Below are 22,573 nucleotides of genomic sequence, written 5' to 3' on the forward strand. Positions count from 1 at the left end.
TGAGACAAAAGATCACATGGATCTTACCACAAAGCACAGTGTTACACTTAGTGTTGTGAACAGAGATATGTACATATATGTGAAGATGAGTGTTTACATGTATGTGAAATGTACATAGGCGTATACTCTCAAGAGAAGCATGTATATGCACATATGTTCAAATACAGCTTTGTAAAGATGCAGACGTGCTTGTTATACACATAACTATTTCTTATTTGAATCAAAGCTAAAGCAATGACTTGTAATTCACCAGAGATGGCTCCACTGGGAGCTAAGCTAATGCAGTCTAAGTACTATATACTGCTTTCCAGTAATCTAATTTAAGGATGAAACTTAGAGCAACAATGATAGCAATCAGTAGGCTAAGCTATGCAGGAAAGTCAGCACTATCTCCTATGTATTCCACAGACACTGTATTATGGGTACTAGAAGAAAGCTCACTGAACTAAGTTCCAGTGCAACTATTACAGGGTGTCTGGAAGGTTTAAATAATAAAGAAAAAAAATCACAAAATAAAAAGACATAATAACCTTAACCATGTACCCAGATACCTTTATGGGATTAACTTTTCTGTTTATGCAACAGCATCTTACTGCACCATCAATACTTCATAAGCTACAGGAAAAAATTAATGAAGGTTTGAATAACTAACTTATCAAAAACATCAACTTTTGAAACTAAGTCCATAAGGGACAAATTTCAACATAAAGTTTTCTTACCGGATTTGTAATTGTGATGATTTCTCCTTCACTAACTGTCAGTTCATTATTTCCAGGTTCAGCAGCAAAATCATACATAACCCGAGCCTATTAGAAACAGAGAAGAATAAAGGAAGTAACATAAGTAAACCAAACAATAAAAATCCAAATAACCCTATGTGTTCCCTTTGTAAAATGCTAGCTGATAGGAAAGGAAGAACATTACCAAAATAATTCACCTACTGTACACATACTGAAGCAGCTATCACACAGAGGTAATGGAATTTTAGGAATTGTTCCTAAAATTCTTTTAATGGGGATGAAGGATTCCCAATTAGTAATAAAAGATTGGGGGGTTTACCATTTTGAAATACATTAAAAAATAAAATGGACTGGTGGGTTTGTGATAATGCAGGGGCTGTACAATGTTACAGAATCTAAGTGAGTTATGTTGTTAAATGGAAAATTATTTCACCTTTTCTACATGTTTGAGATTTTTTCCTACTGAAATGTTGGAAAGAAACAAATGATATGGTACTTTTCCAATCAAGAAACCCCATCAGCTCCTTTTTCTCTGTCCCTTGACCTCAGGGAAGGGATGAGCAACAGAGGCAAGTGAGAAAGCAAGCACTACTAGCACTGTGAGTCAGGACAAAGGACAAAGAAACCACGAGGAGGTATTTTTTTAACACAGCTGCAAAGTAGATAGAATTCTGCTTGTCATGTTGTGGGATATTTTTAAAAAACATGTCACATCAATCTCAGTCCTCAGTGCAATGAGCACAGCAAGGAGATAAATGCCTGACGATGCCCTGCGGAAGGAAGCTAGCTTCCCCTGGAGAGAAGCCCAGTGTGTGGACTGAGCCAAACTCCAGGGCAGCAAGAGGAACCTGCTGTAGTGCTAGTTTACCATAAGAATCTTGCTTAAAAAAAAAATTCCGCTAAATCAAATTAATCCCAAAACACAGAATGCCTAAGCCTTTTATTTACTCAACTTATGATCTGGTGAACAGGTACAAAATAAACGAATGGGTACTCTCTGATACATTTAGATATTACTGAAGATTTACTCACTGCTGTAGTTGAATGTTTTTGTCCTCTCTTAAATTCATGTTGAAACTTAACCGACAATGCAACAGTTAAGAGGTGGGACCTAATGGGAGGTGTTCTGTTCTCACGAATGGACTAATGCCACCTTAAAACTGTGGGAGTGAGTACACTCTCTCCTGTTCTACCTTCTCTCCTCCACAGGACAAACTGTTCAAGGCATTATTCTGGAAGCAGACTCTAGCCTATAATCTACAAAACCCTGATCTTAAATTTACCAGCCTCCAGTATTGTGAGAATAAATTTCTATTCTTTATAAATCATCCAGTCTCAAGTATTATATTATGGTATAACAAAAAAGGCTAGGACACTCATGAAAAAGTCTTTATAAACACTGTAGATTTGTTTGTTTTGGTACCGGGAATCATAACTCAGAACCTTGTGCTTGTGAGGCAGGCGGCAGCACCACTAAGGTAAATCCCCAGCTCAACACTGTAGATTTGTTTAAAACACTGAATTAAGACTTACTAAAAACAACTACATATGCTTTTTAGAAATTAGAATGGAGAATAATTTTGGACAAAAGGAACTCAGTAAGTACATTTTCAAATGATCATAACATGTCACTAGGAAAAAAAAAAAACAAACTTGACCATTCAGTCTAGAGAAAACAAAGCTTAGGTAAAACTGGGAATATTTAGCACTGAAACCTTTTTTGTCTTTCCTCTCTCTGTATTTGGCTTCCACCTCTTTTCTCATGTTCTACTCTTATCACCCCCTACTTTTTCCATCTTCTCCAGCAGTGATAGTATCCAAATTGATAAAGATAAACCAGCCAATCTATTTCTTATATGGCCTTTTAGAGAAAAGGTTCATTTTTTTTACTCTGCCCTTTCCAGTGTTAATACACACTTTCAGAAATATTTCCCTGGACTGGAGATACAGCTCAGTGGTACAGTGCTTGCCTAGTATGATCAAAGCTCTGAGTTCAATCCCTAGTTCCACTCTGCCTTCAAAAGCTAAATTTCCACAAAGCTCCTGGTTAGCAGATTACTTCATTCTACATATTCAATACCTACTGCCAACCACAATTCATCTCTTCAATAGGTATTTCAAAAGTCACCACAGATGCATTGTTAGTACACATGAATCTCGCGTTATGTGTTCCATTAACTATTGATATAGTTATAAGTAAAATAAATATTGTTAGATTCAATGTTCTCGCATTAAATGCTCCAGACACTGGAATACTGAGAGTACCACAACATATGTGCCCTGGAGGAATAATCTGTCATCTTGAACACAATTTCCTTTTCTGAGGAGAGGAACATGCAAATGTTCATTATTTTTTACTTATTACTTAGGTCGCCCACATTTTGTCTGCCCCACACCCTTCCTTTTGCTCCTGCCTAACTCCAGGTGAAAACATAAGTCACTAGCCTTAATATGAAATATGAGTTATAAAGAATATTTGCAATTCATGTCACAAAGGGTTACTTTTATATATAAAGAGCACTTAAGATTCAAGATAAAGACCAAAACCCAAAAGAAAGTGGGGCAGAAGAAAAAAAATACACATGACTCTTAACATATGAAAAATCACTCATCTGAAACATAATGAATGACAAATTAATTAATCTGGCAAATGTTGCCAGATTTTGCTTCATTAGGATTTTACCATTTAAACATCTAACAGTAGTATATATGAAAGTAACAGTTTCACAAACAAAATAAAGCACCAACTTGCATTTCTTCTAATGTGATAGTTAAGGAATGTTACACCAATATAGTTTTAAACATACAATTACTCTTTGCTATAGTTTGGATCTTAAGTTATCAAAGGCCCGTGTGCTGGTGGCTTGGTTACCAGTCCACGGCACTAGTAAGAAGTGGTGGAACTTTTAGAGTGGGGTCCTTGTGCACTTGAAGGGGACTATGGGACCATGCCCCCTTCCTCTTCCTTCACTTGCTGGCCCTGGGGTGAGCAGTTTTGCTTTACCATACACTCCCACCATGATGTGCTGCCATGACACAGGAATGCCTAGTCAAAAATTTGTTTTCTAAATTGGGGTTAGGGTTGCCTAGCAAGTGTGAGGCCATGAGTTTGACCCTCTGTACTGCCAGGGGGAAAAAAGAAAAAGAAAAGAAAAGAAATTTAAAGCATTGTCTTTCACCATAACCTAGGATGCTAAAAATTATGCCGAAAACATCAAAATATATGAGAATACTTCCCTGGTTATAACAAAGCAAAAATATTCCTGAGCTTAACTCAAAGGCAAATTAGAAGGCCATCAGAATCCATACTAAAGGCTACATAAATGATTAAACCATCTTCCAAGAGTTCCCATTCTGAGAGTGCTGTTAATTTCATAGACATGTCATATCTAAATACTGTACTGTACATGTTTACAATGAAGGCAATGTAATGAAGTTAACACATTCCTACCAGTGGTACATGCATGCATGTCCCATCAGGTGGCATGGGTTCCATCGGGTGGCATGTACAGCCCCATCAAGAACGTGTTAAAGCAGAGAAAGTTAAAAATTGTTTCTCTTCCCCTGCCAAAGGGTGTGAAAATAGTTTTAAAAGTACCCTTCAAAATGTTATGTATTTAATGTGTCTGCACATACACATACCCTCAATTATTTAGAAATAAATACACACAGAACCAGTTAAAACCACAGCATACACAAATCTACCTACTCTTCATTTTTTGGTCTGATCCTCGGACTCTCATGTCAGTACACCTACCTGCTTTTTACTACAGCTGGAAGGTTACTAATCTACTCTTAACTTTCAGACAGAACTTAGCTATAGCTAAGAAAATAACCTTAACTCTTATCCCCAAATTAAGACAGTTGTTTTGTTTTTGCTGATTGTAAAACTACATGTTTACTGCAGGGAAAAGTATAAAAAAGTTGAAGAGCAAAGATACCCAAATCCCAAAGACAACTAGTAGAAACTTACTCTCAGTAACAGTGCCTGTCTCCCACTTGCTCACCAACACTGTGTACTGACAATGTGGTTCATTCCTCCCAAAGGGGTGGGGGCGTAATCACTGGCAATCCAGGGATTCTGAGCTGGTTTTGGAGCCAAGCACAGGGGTTCAAATCCACATTCTACCAGTCGTGAAAACCTGGCCCAACTTTTTAACTTTATGTCTTAAATTCCTCAAGAATAAGATAAGGATAACAGCACGTGACTTGTGACATGAATGAGCAATGAAGTAATAAAAATAAAGCACAGGGAAAACTGAATGGCACAGAAAGCCAATAGAAGCTAGTCACTGTGACCTTTGACTGCTTTGAACATTATATATGTGAGGTTTAAAATAATTTATTACAGTAAAAGACACATTCCCCTGAGTCCCACTTAAAATACTCCCCCTTGCTTTCAACACAAACAAGGCTTGGCCACTTTCTGAAGCAGTCCCAGAAGTTCTCTTTCCACGGTCTTTATGAGGTAGGATGAATTTTAAAGTTTAGACATTCACTGTAGTTTTAGATCACAACTCACACATTCTGCCTGTGCTGAAAATGGTGTTACATACTATACAACTACTTGCTTCCCAGACCACCAAAGGTTCTGGAACTAATCTCAGGATTCAGAGGAAAAGAGTAACAGCTAATGATTCCCATGAAAGGTGTTTCTGGAGTCTGCTCTTTCACAAAATTGCAAAGAAACCAGATCCAACCAAGTAGGGGGATGAGCCAGACCCACCCAATTGTGCTGTGTGGCCTGTGGAGCCTGACTGCCCAGGCAGCATCAGCAGGGCTGGCACTCACGGAGTTGAAAGCAGGAGCTAACAGGAGCTAAGAACAGGAAAGCAGCAGGTCCCGGGGAGTGTGGCTCTCTTCAGTGGACTGGGGAACCAACAACTCTCACACACTCATGCATGACATGATGCAGGTTTATTTGTATCTTACTGATCATTCTGACAGGAACCAAAATAAAGTTTTTCTGGTATATTTGTTTATATATGCGTATATTTAAGTGTGTATGTATGTGTTTTTAAGACACTGAGGTACAGTAGTATCATCTTATCATTCACATCTGGGAGATGTCATAGATATTCCAGCAAAGAAAATCTGGAACAGTAGAAACAATCACTACCACCAGCATAAAACTCGTGGAAGGTGCTCACTTCAGCAGCGCAAATAATAAAACTCACGGAAGTATAACAAAAGGGAAGAAATCAAAAGGATTTTAAAAGTAAGGAAAAAGCATAAAGCCTCAGAAACAGAAAATAAAAGTTAAATTTAAATAAAACAACTTTTCAATGGAGAAAGAATACATATCCTATGCTAGCAGTACAAGACACACTGGAATCTGTGCACATGGATACATGTATGTTGACAGGGATGATATGGCAAGGCTGACAAGAGCCTTCAGGAAATCCTCCCACCCTGTTTGAAAAAATATTAGAACAATGACAATCTAATAGGAGACCAATCTGTAAACTGTCAAAATCAATAGTTTCCCTATAAACAAGTTGTTTATGTATTTATAAAAATATATATATAACCAGGGATATTCACAGTAGCAATAAAAAAGCAGAAGCAATAATGAAATTATGCAGAATCTTCATGTAGCAAGCAGTATCAATAAATCATACTGTACTTCTGTAAACAAAGTAAAGATGTCATGTGTAAACATACTGCAGTTCACCAAAGTCTCAAGGGGATGTTTCTGAAGAAATTACAAATAAACTCTAACCAAATGCACCCTCTCCACTTACAAATGAGCACCTAAAGTGGGATATGGTTGGACACACCTGAAATCCCAGTACTCTGAGAGGCTGAGTCAGGAAAATCACAAGTTCAAGGCCAGCCTTGGTAGTTTAGGGACTAAGCAAGACCCTGTCTCAAAATAAAAAATAAAAAGCACTACAGATGTAGCTCAGTGGGAAGGCTATAGGTTCACTTTCCAGTATTTACCAAACAACAACAAACAAAGAAATAAACTATGACTTGAGAAATTAAAACAACAAAATTACTTCTAACAAGCACTCTGCCACTGAGCTACATCCCCAGCCCACAATGGATCCATTCATTCATTCATTTTTCATTTGTGCTGTTGTAGATCAGACCCAGGGCCTCGCCCATCCATGGTAGGCAAATGCTCTACTACTAAGCCACTACCTTCAATCCCATAAACAAATACGTCATGCCTTCTTCTGGATCTGTATGTATGTGCACCTTCTTTCTTTCTTCACTGGACTATACCCTACCACTTCCCAGCCTCCAACTTATATGTCATGTGTGGGACTCATTTTACGACCTCCAAAATCTGTCATTTACCTGTCCCTCAACACATTGCCTTAGAACATTACACTTTCCCTATCACTGTCTGAACACTGTACTCTTACTGTTTATTTACACATCTGTATTCTGTTCTCTATCTTGTGCAGCACAGTACCTGACACAGTAGCCACACTGGTATTTGTTAAAGGACTGAATTATTACTCCATTTGCCACACAGAATGATGCCTACTATCTAGTAAGTGCTTAGATAGTTCAACCTAATGAACTCATTGCCACTTCCAAATAAACCAAATCTTACTAAATTCAAAGTACAGAAAATGCAATTTCTTGAGATGAAAAAGATTTCATCTAGGTTTAATGACCCTGTAAATCCTTTTGGATCTATTTAGAGAACTTAAGTTATATACTTTCTATCAAAGTATGTAAAAACATTACTTAAGTGAAATGTACAGATCTTTAAAATTAAACTACTCAAAATGATACTTCTACTTTAGGCCATCTACATGAATACACACGCAAGCATTTACCTAAAGAATACAGTCTCTGTTTTACATAATTCTTGAACTTGGACTAGTCTTCTTAGCTATAACTTATTTTGTCAGTTGTTTCTCCTTAGAACAATTTCTCTTCTAGATTCATGTGGATAAACCACTAAACTACAGCTGGTTTGTACTGCATTACAACTGTAAGTTTAGATGTTAAAATAAGACTGCCAAAGAGAATTAAGATAGAAAAATAAAATACAATTTGACTAGCTAACTTAAATTCACCATACAAAAATGGAAGAACAAGTCAGATATGGCCAAAGGAAGAGATTCAGCAGCTCAACAAAGGGTAAAAGATTACAAAGTAAGGGCTCATTACATGCAAAAACAGCAAAGCCAGAAGACTAGATCTTTGGCAGGGTGGGGCCTTCCTAGACACCTATGTAGCCAGACGTGTGCCCTGATGAGATTTTTTGTTTTTTTGCTAGATCGTCTTTTCCCTTCCAGCCAGCAACTCTTTTGAGGTACAGTGGCCAAGAAATATAACAAGTGGAATTTGAATTGCGTTTTTCACCCCGAATCTTCTACGATGACAGTGACCATTATGAAGCCTATCATATACTGTCTCTTTAACTTCCTCCTGCCACTAATCTTTCATCCATTCAACTCTGTGCACTATTGTGAGAAGCTCTCATGACAAGGCTAGTCACCATCTCACACATCAAAAGCTATTAATGATTGCCTTACCTAGGATCAAGTTCAAATGTATCTCTCTGGCATTCAAGATCCTCCACAGTCTAACGCCACACTAAAAATCTAGCACTATCTCCTCTCCACAATGGCAAATCCCCTCCCAGACCACTCTCTTCTCTTGCCCAGTAAAATATCATGGGAATAAATACTATGGCAGTATTTGCACCCCTTCTTCCTTCCTTACTGGACAGCCACCCCCATTTTCTTAGTCCATCACTCTATTGTGAGTCAAGGAGGGTAACCCCACATCTAGCTCCAAGGAGAGATGTAAAGCACTTAGTTAAGGGCACAATTAGTTATGGGGATAGGTAAGACAATTCTTTTTTTTTTTTTTTTTTTGATGGTGGTGGCACTGGAGATTGAATGCATGGCGTTTGCACCAAGCTTACATTCCCAGTCCACTTTGAGACAGGGTTTCTCTAAGTCATGAAGTGGCCCAAGCTAGGTTGTAATTTGTGATCTCCCTGTCTCAACCTCCCAGAGTGCTGGATCACATTCATTATGTTGGGACTGCCTGAACATTATAAATTTAGCATCCCTACAAGGGGCCAGCTCTCGCACAATCACAGATGACAATTCATAGCCCAGAGTGCTTAATTTGCTACGAAGCAGCGAAGCTGGGGTCGCAATCCAGCAACTATCTTGATAATAAAGCCTGGCATTTTCTAGTACACCAAGGTAGCTCCCAACTCTTTTTAAAAACGTCACTAAACTAAATAAAATAAACATCTGCCACAATCATAAGCATATGAAAACAAATAGAGACCATGTGCTTGAATTCCCAAATGAGAATTCTCTAATGAGAATGTTTATGAGATATGTGTGTGTGTGTATGTGTGTGTGCGTGCGTGTGTGTGTACATATATATACAAGAGAAAGAGTACTTATTTGTGAGCTGGAACAAGAGTACTACCAGGGAAAGTGCACAGGCAAAAAGTAACAATGATCTGACCTATATCTCCATTTGTGTACTTAACAAGGTATTACACAGTTGGAAATTTTGTTTTTGTTTGTACCCATCGTCTTAATGAAAATCATTCGTGCCTCAGGAACAGGGACTGTTTGTTTTTGCTTCTTTTATATCCTCAACAGTAAACCTACTTATTTTAGTAGCAAATTATAAACACTGAAAATTGGCTAAATTGAAATAGCCAGAAAAGATTACATCCTGTCAACAAGAGCAGGTTATATTTTTTCAAAGGATTAAACCTTCCCCTATTCGTCAGGTGGAAGGAAAGAATGCCTCTATATACTGTAACTACAAAGTGCTCCAGACCTGCAAGATCTTCTGAATTGAAATTAAAGATAGGATCTATTTTCTCCTCTTATAATTTAGAAAAATGATACTACCAAACTGCTTTAGAAAATTATATTTTGCTATTTTTTAAAGATAACCTAAACATTGTTTTACTAAAAATATACACTTCTGATCATTCTGTAAGTCATGATGTAGCACTAGAATACATATATACTAAACAGGGTTGATCAAGTAACAAAACAATACTGAATTCAGCACCTGCCATCAGTTCTTTCAAAAGCCAAATCACGGATCCCTAAGACTTTTTATCACAAGCAGTCCCGAGTAATTAGCCATAAATTTCAAAAATATAACCCTTTCACAGGAGTATCATGCAGCCTGTGTTCGACATTACCTCCTCACCAGATTCAGCGACACACTATATTTTGCGTGTAACATATGACATGTTGAGCTCTTGCATTTAACAACCTACTCTAATAACACATGGAGCAATTCTGATCCCACCAACTCAATCATATGCTTACCAATAACAAGGTGTGATTGTTTTTAAACCTGTTGATGTCCGTTATACTTATTGTAGCCATGCAACCAAAGTATTACATAAGCTAATGAATGTGAAAAAAATTAACTGTTTCTAAGAAATCTAATAGAATGCTTTGAGGAATACTGATAAAAGATAAATTGCTAAAAAGTTCATGGCCACCTGCCATGGTGGCATACGCCTGTGATCCCAGCACTTGGGAGACTGAGGCAGGAGGTCTGCCATGAGTCTGAGGCCTGGCCACACACTCAATTCAAGGCCAGCCTGAACTGCATAGGAAGACCCTGTCTCAAAAAAAAAAAAAAAAAGTTCACTGCCAAAGTAAGGCAGTTGCAACAACAGTAAGAACAAAGGGTAAATATTTTTTAAATCTAGGATTCTTTATTTACAATGATTTGAAACGATCTTCAAATTCTTTAAGATCTTTAAAAACAGAAATTATTAGCAATACATTATGAGTGTGGATTGTACAAAATCCCTTGGAACTTCAGAAGTATATAAGACCTTGGATTTCTATTTAATGATTGTTGAATAAATGTATACTTATGTATTAAAAACATACTTATGTATTGAAAGTTAAAGCAAATTATCTAGTGTTGCCTTTTCAATTTTCATTTCATCAACTCTATAAACAATGACAGGCACCATCTAGAAATGAATGGACAGGCCCCATGTTTCACCTACAGTGTAATAAATACATAATCTCATTCTTCTCCAACCTCCTCTCCATTCTCCTACTGCTGGCATCACCTAAACTATAAGGGAAGGTTATGTTTCCTGAGGATTCTGCATAAGTGCATTAGTGCTATCTGCAAAAAGCAACACACCCATGCACTCATGCTAAAATCTCTAGGTCTATTACCTCTATGGTGACAACACCTACAGCAGAGATGTTTTCAATTAACACAGGCAGAGTCATAAAAATGCCAATCAGGAAGAGTTTTAAGTGCTGCCCTCATCTTAATGGATATCAGAAACATTGATACAGCAAACTTAATTTAGGATATACTTATAATATATACCAACAGCCCAAATATCTTAAAATATTAAGGATTTATTAATATTTTTAGTATGGTTTTTCTTAATTTTCAAGTATGGTAATAGGAACTGTGACTGTGCCTTTTAATAACTCTATTTTTGGATCTATACTGAAATATTTACCATGAAATAATGACTGGAATTTGCTTCAAAATAACCAGAGAATGGAAAGATGAGGGAGCTGGGTTAGAGGAAATGACTTTGGCTCCAAGCAACCATTGTTAAGACTGGTAAAAGCTTCACTGTACTCCTCTACTTTTGACTATATTTGCAATTTTTATAACTAGCTAAAAAACTGAATTATGCTTAAGTGTTTAGATAATATCTTTAAAATTCAGAAATAAGCTGGGCATGGTGGCACAAGCCTATAATCCCAGCACTCGGGAGGCTAAGGCATGAAGATTGCTGCAAGTTTGAGGCCAGCCTGGGCTACACAGTGAGGCCCTGTCTCAAAAACAAAAACAAAAACAAAAAACCAAGGTTCCACTGACTGCCTTGCAAGAGCAAGGACCCGAGTTTGATCCCCAGTACCAAAAAAACTCCCAAAACAAAAAACTCTCAGACACAGAGTTTTCAAACACAAATAAATAATATGAAGTTTCACTAATGTATATGAATGGATTCAGGGAAGAATAAAGATCCTTTGAATCTTAAAATCCTAAACCAAGATGATGCCACTTCTAAGCCCATTTGTCAGTTTTCCAAATGCTTCTTACACTGCTCTCTTGAAAACTGTTGAGGCTTCAAGAAGTTACACTATAAATGAAGGAGCAGTGATCCTCATCAGGAGTGCATCGAGTCCTAATTGGTTATAAATAGTTTCCTATCAGCCTGAAATCTGGCAGTCTAGAAACAGTTAACTTCTTGTGTGGGTGGACACCAGTCAGGTAATGAAGACCTGAGGTTGCTTGAAGGGATAAATGGTCTGATGAGCTGTATATATTTATTTTCAATATGTCCAGGAGGCATGAACTAAAAATTTCTATCAGATAGAATTCCAATTCTATATTAGAGATATTTTTCTTTTAAAAAAATTTTAAACTGAATGGGTTATTCCTAATGTATAAAAGGATAATCTATCAGTCTTTTTGAAGGTCTCTCACTGACTAGCTTAAATGGAGCACAGGATTTTCCTAGTGTGACTTTAATAAGATATAATCAATCAGGTTTTAAGAGGGTATATAGTAAGACTGAAATACAGTATCAAAGTGAACAGAGTATTAACTTCCTGCAGTTAGCTTTGGGCAATAAAGACACATACAAGGAAAGAAGGAAGAGGAGGGAGAAAAGAATCAATCATTTGGGGTGTGGTAAAAACCCTCTATTGATTTCAAATTTCCAAATCAATGCCCAAACTCCTGTCTTGGCCTACAACTCCCTACTGACCTGGCCCCCATTCTCAGCCTCCTCTTAGGCCCTGGCCCAGCACACATGACCCTGTCAGGGCAATGCTCATTTCTTAGCCAAAAGACAGGCCAACTCCTTTTTTCAGGTCTCCCTCTACCTGTCACCTTCCCCAGGGCTTCCCTGGCCACCACATCTAATGCTGTGTGCACCCTACCCCTGAACGCATTCTTCCTCCCAGCCACTCTCCTTAGTGACCTTTTTTATCAACCTTCTTCCTCTACTACAACATAAGCAGGGATTTTAACCTAATGGCTTGGGCTTCAAAAATAATTTTCTTCAATGCTATATTGCTAACACTTCGGCAGTTTCTGGCCCAGAGCAGGTATGTCACAAGATGATCTAACACTGTGAGGACTCACAGAAATTTCTTATCTATGAACTTAGTATATGGGTCTACTCTACTCTAGATATAGATATAATAAGGTTTGTGCTTGTTGTCAATAAATTTTCATGAAGTGTGTGTGTGTGTGTGTGTGTGTGTGTGTGGTGTGCTGTTTGCAATGTGGAAGCATCAAACCTGGCCAAAAGCACATTCTGATACATCCCCATCCCAAGTGGTTAGTTATTTTTAAAAGTTATAGGTAAGTGTGGTGGTCTATCCCTGGAAGCTCACTTTCTCAGGAGGCTAAAGAAGGAGGATCAAAAGCTCAAGGCTAGCCTGGGCAATTTAGCAAGTACCTACCTAAAAAAAAAAAAAGAAAAGCTGGGGATAGAGCTCAGTGGTGAAGCACTTGCCTGGTACTTGTAAGGCCCTGACTGAGTTAAACCTCCAGTATCACAAAACAAACAGAAAACATTTCTCCTTTGGAAGAAAAAAATGAAGTACTTAAGGAAATAAATTTTGTAATGTACAAGTAACATTTGTAATCATGAATGAATCCAAGAGCATTTTTCTATTTAAATACCACTTACTATTTATAGTATTAATTAAACACTTTTTCATGTCAGTATAATTAAAAAAAATTATAGAAGGTAGATAAATTTGGGAATCTGCTCTAATTTTTCAAATAAAAAAATGGACTTTTTCCTTATTACAAAGGCAACAAATGTTTACTACTCAAAATCTTGAGAATACAAAAGAAGCTGAAAGATAAAAACATGTACCAAAGTGTACACATTATGAGATCATCAGCTACTCTTAACACACATCTTCATACTCAAACCCTTTTCTCTGAATATGCATTATAAAACACACTGAAACTAGCATTTAACTGGTACATTTAAAATAGCCTATCATTCAATGTTAACTCTTTTAATGAGTGTTAGGTTTCACAAGGTTGGGACAAAATACTTGAGCCTACAACATAAAAGAGGAGAGGTTTATTTGGCTTGTGGTTCCAGAGGGTTCAGTTCACGGTTGGTTGGGTCCAAGGAAAAAAATGGCAAAATGGAAGGCCTGGCACAGAAAAGCTGCTCAACCCATGGCAGCCAGGAAGCAGAGAGAAAAGGAAAGAATAAGATATATTGTATCCTCTCCAAAGTTATGCCCCCAGTGGCTCACCTCCTCCAACGGGCACCACCTCCTAATGGTATATTCAAGTAGGAAATCATCAATTAATTAATCCATTGATACAAATAGTGCTTTTATGATCCAATCATCTACGAAAAGCCCCGTATCTGAACATGCAACTTTACAGGGATATTTTAGATATAAATCATAATGGGAAGGATCCAAATAATTTACTTCCACTGTTGGACAGGCATGTATTAGCTAATGAAATGCCTACTAACCTAAATATTTAGGATCTGAACACATGAAGTCTAGACTTGCAGACTGAGATGTACTGTAGCATTTTTTTTTGGTGGGGGGGGGATAGCAACCCCACCTTGTGCTTGCAAGGCAGGTGACAGCACCACTGAGCTAAATTCCCGGCCCCCTATAAACATTTTTAATGCAACTGATATGATAGAGTATGAGTTAAATTTCACTCAATGGATTAAAAATAAAATAGACATACTATGACTCCACTCCTCGGAAAGCCTGTTTGATGTAAGCAGCCAAGCCTCAGCAGAAAGCCTGCCCTTCTTCAGGGCATTGCTACATGAGAAAGGTGTGCCTCAAGGCAAAGGCCAGGCCTTTCACACTAACATCATAACACAAACAAGAGGACCTGGCACTGAACCCAGTGGTAGTTCAAATAAATCTCAGTGAATGATAATGGGTACCAGTTACCATAATAAAGTTGCATTTCCTGCCTCCTTTTATCTTTGAAGTTATATGTCTCTTTGACTTAATGAAAAGTAACAAATCTTTGATTTTCTGAGTACTTCTTCTATAGACACAATACCATGTGACAACATTCAGATTCTAAAAATCACTTAGAAAAACTGAATTAAGGCTGAATACATCCTTAAATACTATATTTACAGCATCTAAAATGAATAAGGGCAAAAGCTATCATGTTTTTATTAGTCAAAAGAAAAAAAAAAGGAGGAAGAGAAACACCAGTTGGAATCCTAGCACTCAGAGGCTGAGGTAGAATTACCATGAGTTCAAGGCTAGCCTGGGCTACAAGTGAGTTTAAGGCCAGCCTGAATTACAGAGTGACACCCTGTCGCAAAAACTAAAAGATACAAAACAGAAAGAGAAATACCAACTGGAAAGCTGTAACATACCCACAATGCGTAATTTTGAAAGCTTGACTAAAGCTTTGGTATCAACCAAATGCTTACAACCTTGCTTTACCTTCTCCCCCAAGGACTAGAATTCACACATTGTGCACACATACTCCACTCCCTTCACTTTATAGTTCACTATCAAGATGTTTTGACCCAGATTCTGTTCCAATTAAGTATAGCACACTAATATCTGAGGCACCACCATACTGAAAAACTCAATAAAATATTAAAAGCAAGAGACACAGGTATAACCACATACCTTTTACATCGTATTTTTGATTCAGCACAAAAAGAGAGGCTCTGGAGAAGACCAAAAGGAAAACAAAACAAAAAAAACCCCGAGAAAGCAGAAACCCTAGGAGAAGGAAATGTGCTGAAGCAGGATTTCCACTCAAGGATTCTCCATGAAATCCTGGAGATTTGAGTTGGGACTTTCAGGGCTGCACAGGAGGCATGAAGATAAGAGATGAAGGCTTCTATATCAGCCAAGAAACGTGCAAAAGAGGACAGCAAGGAAATGACTTATCATTGGTGCAGAGCAGCCTTAGGTCCTGAGACCTGAAGTCCACACTGACACTACTCAGTATGGCTGGAAAAATATTAAGACAAGAAGTAAAGACACAGTATCCTAAGGATGCAGTGTTCCCAGGAGACTGGTACAAACACAAATTCTCCCAGAATGCAGAGATTCAATCTAGCTGTCAGAATTCACTCAGAGGGAAAGTTCAGGGGAAAAAAAAAATCCAAAGAAAACAAGCCACAGTGAATGAGAATGAGCAGAAACAGATGCTGAATGAGAGTTCTGATATTAGCAGACACAAAACTACAAAAGATGAGCAAAGAACCAGAAACTATAAAGAATGACCAAGTATTGTTAATAATGTGAAATAGGAAGCAAAGGGCTAAAGGTGTAGGGAAAGTGGGAAGGGTAGGAGAAAAGGAAAAAGGGAAAACAAAAAAATATGAGAAAATGAAAAAATGGAAATAAAGTGTTTGTAAATGGGGAGGGGAGGAAGGGGTGAAGGGAGGGCAGGGACAAGGGGAAAAAATGAGAACCAAGACCTGTCATGTAAAGGTACAGGATCCCAGTAATGAATGTAACTGTACTGTATACCTAGAATGTACCAATTAACTCAATAAAAAGAAAAAAAGAAAAAAAGAATGACCAAGCAGATTTGAAATAGAGGCAAATATAATTTCTAGGAATAGAATTGAAACTGAAAATTAAATGCATGGATAAAAGAGCAGATTAGGCCTGACTGCAGAAAATTCTGAACTGAAGGTAAGAAGAGCTACAGAAGCTGTTTACAGAATTCAGCACAGGGAAAACATGACAAGTGGAGAGATGAGAAGCTGGACGTCTGCTGAACCTCTTTATACTAATTAGTTCCAGAAAGAGGGAATGAGGAAGAGATACTTTTCACTAAATAATTGTTAAGAATTTTCTAGAACTTTACTCTCCAATACAGTAGCCATTAGCTCCATGTAGCTATTTAAATTAAAATTAACAACACATTTCTTTAGTCTCCTATTTCCAGTGCTCCCTACCCTCTTGTGGCAGGAGGTTACAGGGGCTGCAGAGGGGTTGTTAAATCACTGCAGAGGTACACTGCTGTACCATCAAGGAACCCACCCTCAGACCCAAGATATTCCTTAAGTCCCAACCTGTGCCAATAAATACACACAGAGACACACTGTAGTGAAGTTGCAGAACACTGAAGACAGGAAGTTTTTTTTGTTTTTGCTCTTGGTACCGGGAATTGAATTCAGGACCTTGGGCTTGCCAGGAAGGCACAGTGCCACTGAGCTACATCCCTGACCCAGGGAAGTCTTAAAAGCAGGACGAGAGAAAAGTTAGACACTATTAGAAGAACAGGAATTAGCTGGCTTCTCAGAAGTAATCTGCAAGCCAGTAGAAAATAAGGGAAGTACAGCTTCACTGTGCTGAGAAAATGCTGTCAAACTAAAACTATGTACCCAGAAAACTATCATTGATGAATTTGCAAAATAGATATTTTTGTGCATGAGAAATTTACCAACAACACATCTTTTAAAATTAAAATTCCAATTCAGTTTAGGCAAAAGAGAAATAATCCCAAGAAAGAACGGAAAATGTAAAAAAAAAAAAAAAAAAAAAAAAAACAAAAAATAAAAAAAAAAAAAAAAAAAAAAAAAAAAAGCAAGCAAAGACAATACAAAAAGATTTAATTTCAATACTAACTGGATAAAAAATAAAAATATCTCATTTGTAGTGAAAAATACAGAACTAAAGTACTAAACAATAACTGATTATCCTAGCAGAGCTAACTGCAATGAAATAACTTTAGGTCTTTTGTCATTTAGGAAAAAGGTAGTAATATGCAATAACTTTTTCCCTATAACTTAAGATATGTTAAATGCTTTTGATAACCACTGAAAAAGAAAGACAAACAGCATGAACCTCCCAAAAATGCTGGGGAAAAGGGTACAGATTCCAAGAACCTGAGGACTTACCTCAATAAATGTATAAAATGATGGGCAGAGAGCCAAATTTATCAGTAACCACAAATATACAAGCAGACAAAAATCTGTGTCAATCAGGATGCACAGAAAGGTAACTTAGCTATAGTTTTTTTAATATACCAAGTAAATATTTACCAAAAACAAGCTAATTAAATCACATTCTAAAAAAAAAGACAATAGTCTTTTTTTTTTCTCATTTTTTGGTACATTTTACTTAGGTATACAGTACAGTTACATTCATCATTGGGATCTTGTACTGTTACATGCTGTATCTCGGTTCTTATTTTTTTCCCTATAACCCTGCCCTACCTTCACCCCTCCACCCTTCCCTATTTATAAAGACTTTGTCCATTTTTTCCTTTTCTCATATTTTTTCTCTTCCCTCCTTTTCTTTCCCCTACCCTTCCCACTTTCTCTACTCCTTTAGCCCTTTTCTTCCTATTTCACATTATCAATTATACAATTTGAACCTTATTTACACTTTTAGTTTTTCACACCACAGAAACTATTCGGTATTCACACATGTCCTATTTATTTCTCTTAAGAGTATGGCCTCAATGTGCATTCATTTAGCTATAAATGTCTCTAGTTTTTTATTCTTTATGGCTGAGTAGTACTCCATTTAGTAGAAAAATCACATCTTTATCCAGTCTCCAGTTAATGGGCAACTAACTGGCTGTTTCCAAGTTTTAGCTGTTACAAACTAAAAGACAACAGTCTTTAAGAAAAAAGTGCACCACTAGAAATAAAAAGGGTCACTTCATAAGGATGAAAAACTTCATTCACCTGGATGTTAATAACACTAAACTTAGCGGAATTACCATTATAACCCAAATGTTAGTGTCTCCATCAAGTAGACAAAAGCCCCAAGAGATCAAATACAGAAAATAAATTTACAAGGATATGGATGCTGAGCATACACACACAATTAGAGAACATATTATTCTTTCAATGCACAGGAAGGACATCTGTGAAAAATGTCTCTTTGCTAGGTATAAAGTTCCTCAATAAGTTTCCAGGTACTGTACTGGTTATTAATGTGACTGACTCCCTTTTCACAATGCAATCAAGTTAGAAATCAAAAAGGTAAGCAGGAAAACCCTAAACTGTTTTTAAAAACTTAGCACTTCTGCTGACAGCTCATAGGTTAAAGACAATTCATTTAAAGTCTCAGAAGTATGAGGCTGATTCCAATTACTTTAAAACATAAGAATCACCAGTGGCACATGCCTGTAATCCAAGCTCTTCTGGAGGCTGAGACAGGAACATTGCAAATTCAAGGCCAGCCTGGGGAACTTAATCGAGATTGACTCTGTCTCAAAAAATAAAAAGGGTTGGAGATGTAGCTCAATGATACAGTACCTCTGGGTTTGATCCCCAGTACTACAAAACCGACCAATACACAAAAACCAATTTCTCATGCAACATTAGTAAACGAGTCACTGCATTAAAACAAAACAAAACAAAAAAAACTGCCAATACCTAAGCTGGAGTATAAATTTTACATAGTACATGGATACTTTCAAAAAGATGTTCACTAAAATACAATTTAAAGAACCAAAGCCAAGAGTTGGAGATTAAAGTTTACTTAACTTTCATATGTGAGTAATTTATCTGACTGATATATCTTCTTGCTCTTCCAAACTGTCACTGAGGATACAAAGGTAAGCAAATACTGAGTCCCCAGCCTACTGGGCTGATGACATTGTAAAGGAGACAGCCATTAGTCACAGAAACAAATGGAATAGGCACTTGAGACTAAGGAACTCATAATAGGAGTAAAAAGAAAGAATAAAAAGAAGGTACACAGGGAAGAGGGCACAGCACAGCAAACTCTAAAAAAGAAAGGAACAGGACATGCAAAGCCTCAAAGTTTTATGTGAACAATTAAAGTAACTATGATTTAATTTTCATATGATTAATATAAAAACAGCACAATTTAAAAAACTGAAAAATTCAATGCTTTCTAGTCTACTCCTTTAGTAAGAAATTATTTCATATTTCTGTCAGAAATTTTTTTCTTTTCTTTCTTTTTTTTTTTGGTACCAGGGATTGAATTTGGGACCTTATGCTTGTGAAAGGCAGGCAGTGGAACCCCTGAGCTAAATCCCAGACCTAGAAAATTTCTTTACTCTAATATGGTACATTCTTTTTAAGATACTTAAAATTGTTATACAAATATCGAATGATTTCTCCTACCATTTCAAAAAAACTATAAAAAAAAAATCAACCTTAATCCTTAAATCCTTAAGATTCTTTAGAACTTTCTATTCTTTTCTTTAAATAAAGAGTTTTTTTTGGGGGGGCCAGGGATTTAGCTCAGTGGTTCCACCACCGGCTTCACAAGCTTAAGGTCTGGTGTTCCATCCCTGGTACAAAAAAACAAAGAAGATGAAGAGGTTTTTGCTTAGGAGAAACTACAAAATGTACTTTCTAAACTGTTCTCACAAATCTGTTACACCACAGAACAGTCTTAAGGAATACACTAATTTCCCACCAGGATTTCTAACATCCCACACCTACTTAATTCAACCAAACTGTATAATACATATGTGTAACTTTAGATATTGGAGCTGGAAGGAAAAGTTAAAAAAAAAAAAAAAGGCATCAAGAACTCCAAGCAGCTTGTTATAATTATTATTCCTTATGTACCAAAAAAAAAAAAAGGAAAAAAAAAAAAAAAAAAAAAAAAAAAAAAAAAAAGTGTGATGTGGAAAATACAGTTAAGTAGATATGGATTAGCTGGAATTAATTATTTTATGTTTTTTTTGACATATATAGAAAAAGGTCTTTCTGAATACTTGACGTTTTGAATGGAACTTAATTTACTCAAATTCACAATAGAACTCTGTCAAAATATAGCCTTCAAAAAAGGCTTACAATAGGTGCTCAGCAGCACCTGACTGGCAAGCTCAAGGTCCTGAGTTCAATCCCCCATACCCCCAAAAAAGGCTTACAACAGAGATCAAGACTACATGCTCTTTTTAATCTTCTCTGTATTTGTTAAATGAGAGGAGACGTTCAGAGCAGTGTATACACTTAAACTGAATTTAGTTTTTACTGTGGAAAGAAGATAAATTTTCTTAAATACACAGTTTCTGAGTAACTGTCTTAAGCAGGGAAGAAATGCCCAATTAAAATATACCTAAAAGTTTTTTTCTATTGTGATTCAACCAAGAGTTCTAAAATTATGATAGAGATAATCGCAGTTTCAAGAAAACATGCAAGAACTATGAATCAGAAAACTGGATCTGAAGAACTAAAGCCCTTCTCTGGTAAATTCATGGGAAACCAAGCACTACCTAAAATATCCAGAAATATCCAGATACTGAATTTATTTACAATCACCTAATGTTTATAAGCAAGAGCCAGAGTGCCATTAAAATTTTCTTAAAAGTTTGTCATCATTACTAAGTATATTCCCCCCACCTACCCAATCAAGGAAAGGAAAAAAATCAAACTTCTTAGATTTAGGGGCATGAATGGATGATTGAAAGAAGTAACAGTAGCTCACTCTCTGGGAACAATTAAGAAATGAGACTTTGACCTAATGCAAGAACACCAGGAAATAGGAAAACCGGAAAACTGAGGAAGTGTCCTCTTTTACTAAGTGCTTCATTGCTGCTCTTTTTCTTCAAATGGCAATGGTTTATCACACCGTGAACAAGGAAAACAGCACTATGTGAACTGTGCTTAGAAAGCCAAGAGACACCAAAAGTTGTCTACTGGAATATGCCTTCAGAGTAGCACAGATAACAAAGTAGGAAGTACTTATATGCTATAAAGCTGTGTTCAGTGAGGGCACACACATCAACTCAAGTTCAATACAAGAATGACTGTCCCTTCCAATTTGGTGAAAAAAATTGGGTTCAGGTTTCAAATTTCCATAACGTATACCTGTACCAGTAGCCAAGCTGTATTCTACCTAAAGTACACAAATATGCCTTAAAAGATCAGAGTGGAAAACAGCACACAACTGGAAGTCATGGAATAGGTCTCTCTTCACAAATTGTCTAAATTTGCAAGAAGACTGCAATAGAATGTGAAATTGGTGACTTCTTGAACAAACCTCAAAATCCAATTCTTTTATAAATCTTTGGCCTGAGTTGTCTTATTTTTGAAAGGTCAACAAAAAATCAACATATGTTAAAAAGGTGGCAAGTTCTATTACGCCTAATAAAACCGGGAAAGCACAGCCAAAATATTTTAACGAGAAGGTAATTAATTATATCAGCGACAGCAGCAAGATTCCCTGGAGGAGACTTGCTTCATTTCTGTATAAACACTGTACTTCAGAGCCAGAGCACAAAATTTACCTGAACACCAACTTTAACAGATGAAACTGAAGACAATTCTGATCTTTGAAAGGAATTTCAAATTTCTTATAAATTTTCTAAATTATCCCTTCGCCAAAAACAGAACACCCACCATCACCATCAACGAAAGAACGACGGCTTTCACCAACCCAAAGTACTGCAGCTTAGAGATTTCAAAAATAAATATGGAAAAGAATGTTGGTGTTTATATAAGTGAGATTTTAAAAACTATGTGCACAAGTAAACCCAAAGCTCACACCACATCACTGATCAATAGCTTACTGATGGCGACTCCTACGCCAGGTCATTTCCCAGTGACTACTTTAATTAAGTAACTGAGGAAAACACCCAAGAAAAGGAACAGGGGAAGGCAGCTCTTACGAACTCAGCTGAACTCAGCCACCCAAGAACGACTGCTAATTTCACAAACAATAACATAAAATAAGTAACACAACATTTGGCCAATTACCAAGCAGAAGTCAAAGTTCCACAACGTAATTCGGGCCTGGGCCTTTTTTTTTTCCCCTCAAGAAAACACGTAACCGAAAGCACAAGTCATTTCCCTCTTGATATTTTAATCACGCCGACAAAACCATTCAAACTGAAAAGGTAGCAAAACAAAAGGAAAAAAAAAAAAAGTGAAG

General features: G+C 36.9%; 1 protein-coding gene across 1 annotated transcript in view; it reads right to left on the reverse strand.

Annotated features, from left to right (window-relative positions):
- The window catches only part of Snx9 (sorting nexin 9), a 90,070-nt gene extending 67,651 nt beyond the window's left edge, over nt 1-22,419 (reverse strand). The window contains exons 1-2 of the mRNA XM_010625221.3: nt 22,399-22,419; nt 720-806 (exon numbers count right to left, since the gene is read on the reverse strand). Coding sequence (XP_010623523.1) covers nt 720-797 — 78 coding nt within the window. The 5' untranslated portion in view covers nt 798-806; nt 22,399-22,419. The remainder of the gene's footprint in view (nt 1-719; nt 807-22,398) is intronic.
- Nucleotides 22,420-22,573: the final 154 nt, after the last annotated feature.

This window comes from Fukomys damarensis, unplaced genomic scaffold (genome assembly GCF_012274545.1).
Source record: "Fukomys damarensis isolate Sample0158 unplaced genomic scaffold, DMR_v1.0_HiC HiC_scaffold_14, whole genome shotgun sequence".
Lineage (NCBI taxonomy): Eukaryota > Metazoa > Chordata > Mammalia > Rodentia > Bathyergidae > Fukomys > Fukomys damarensis.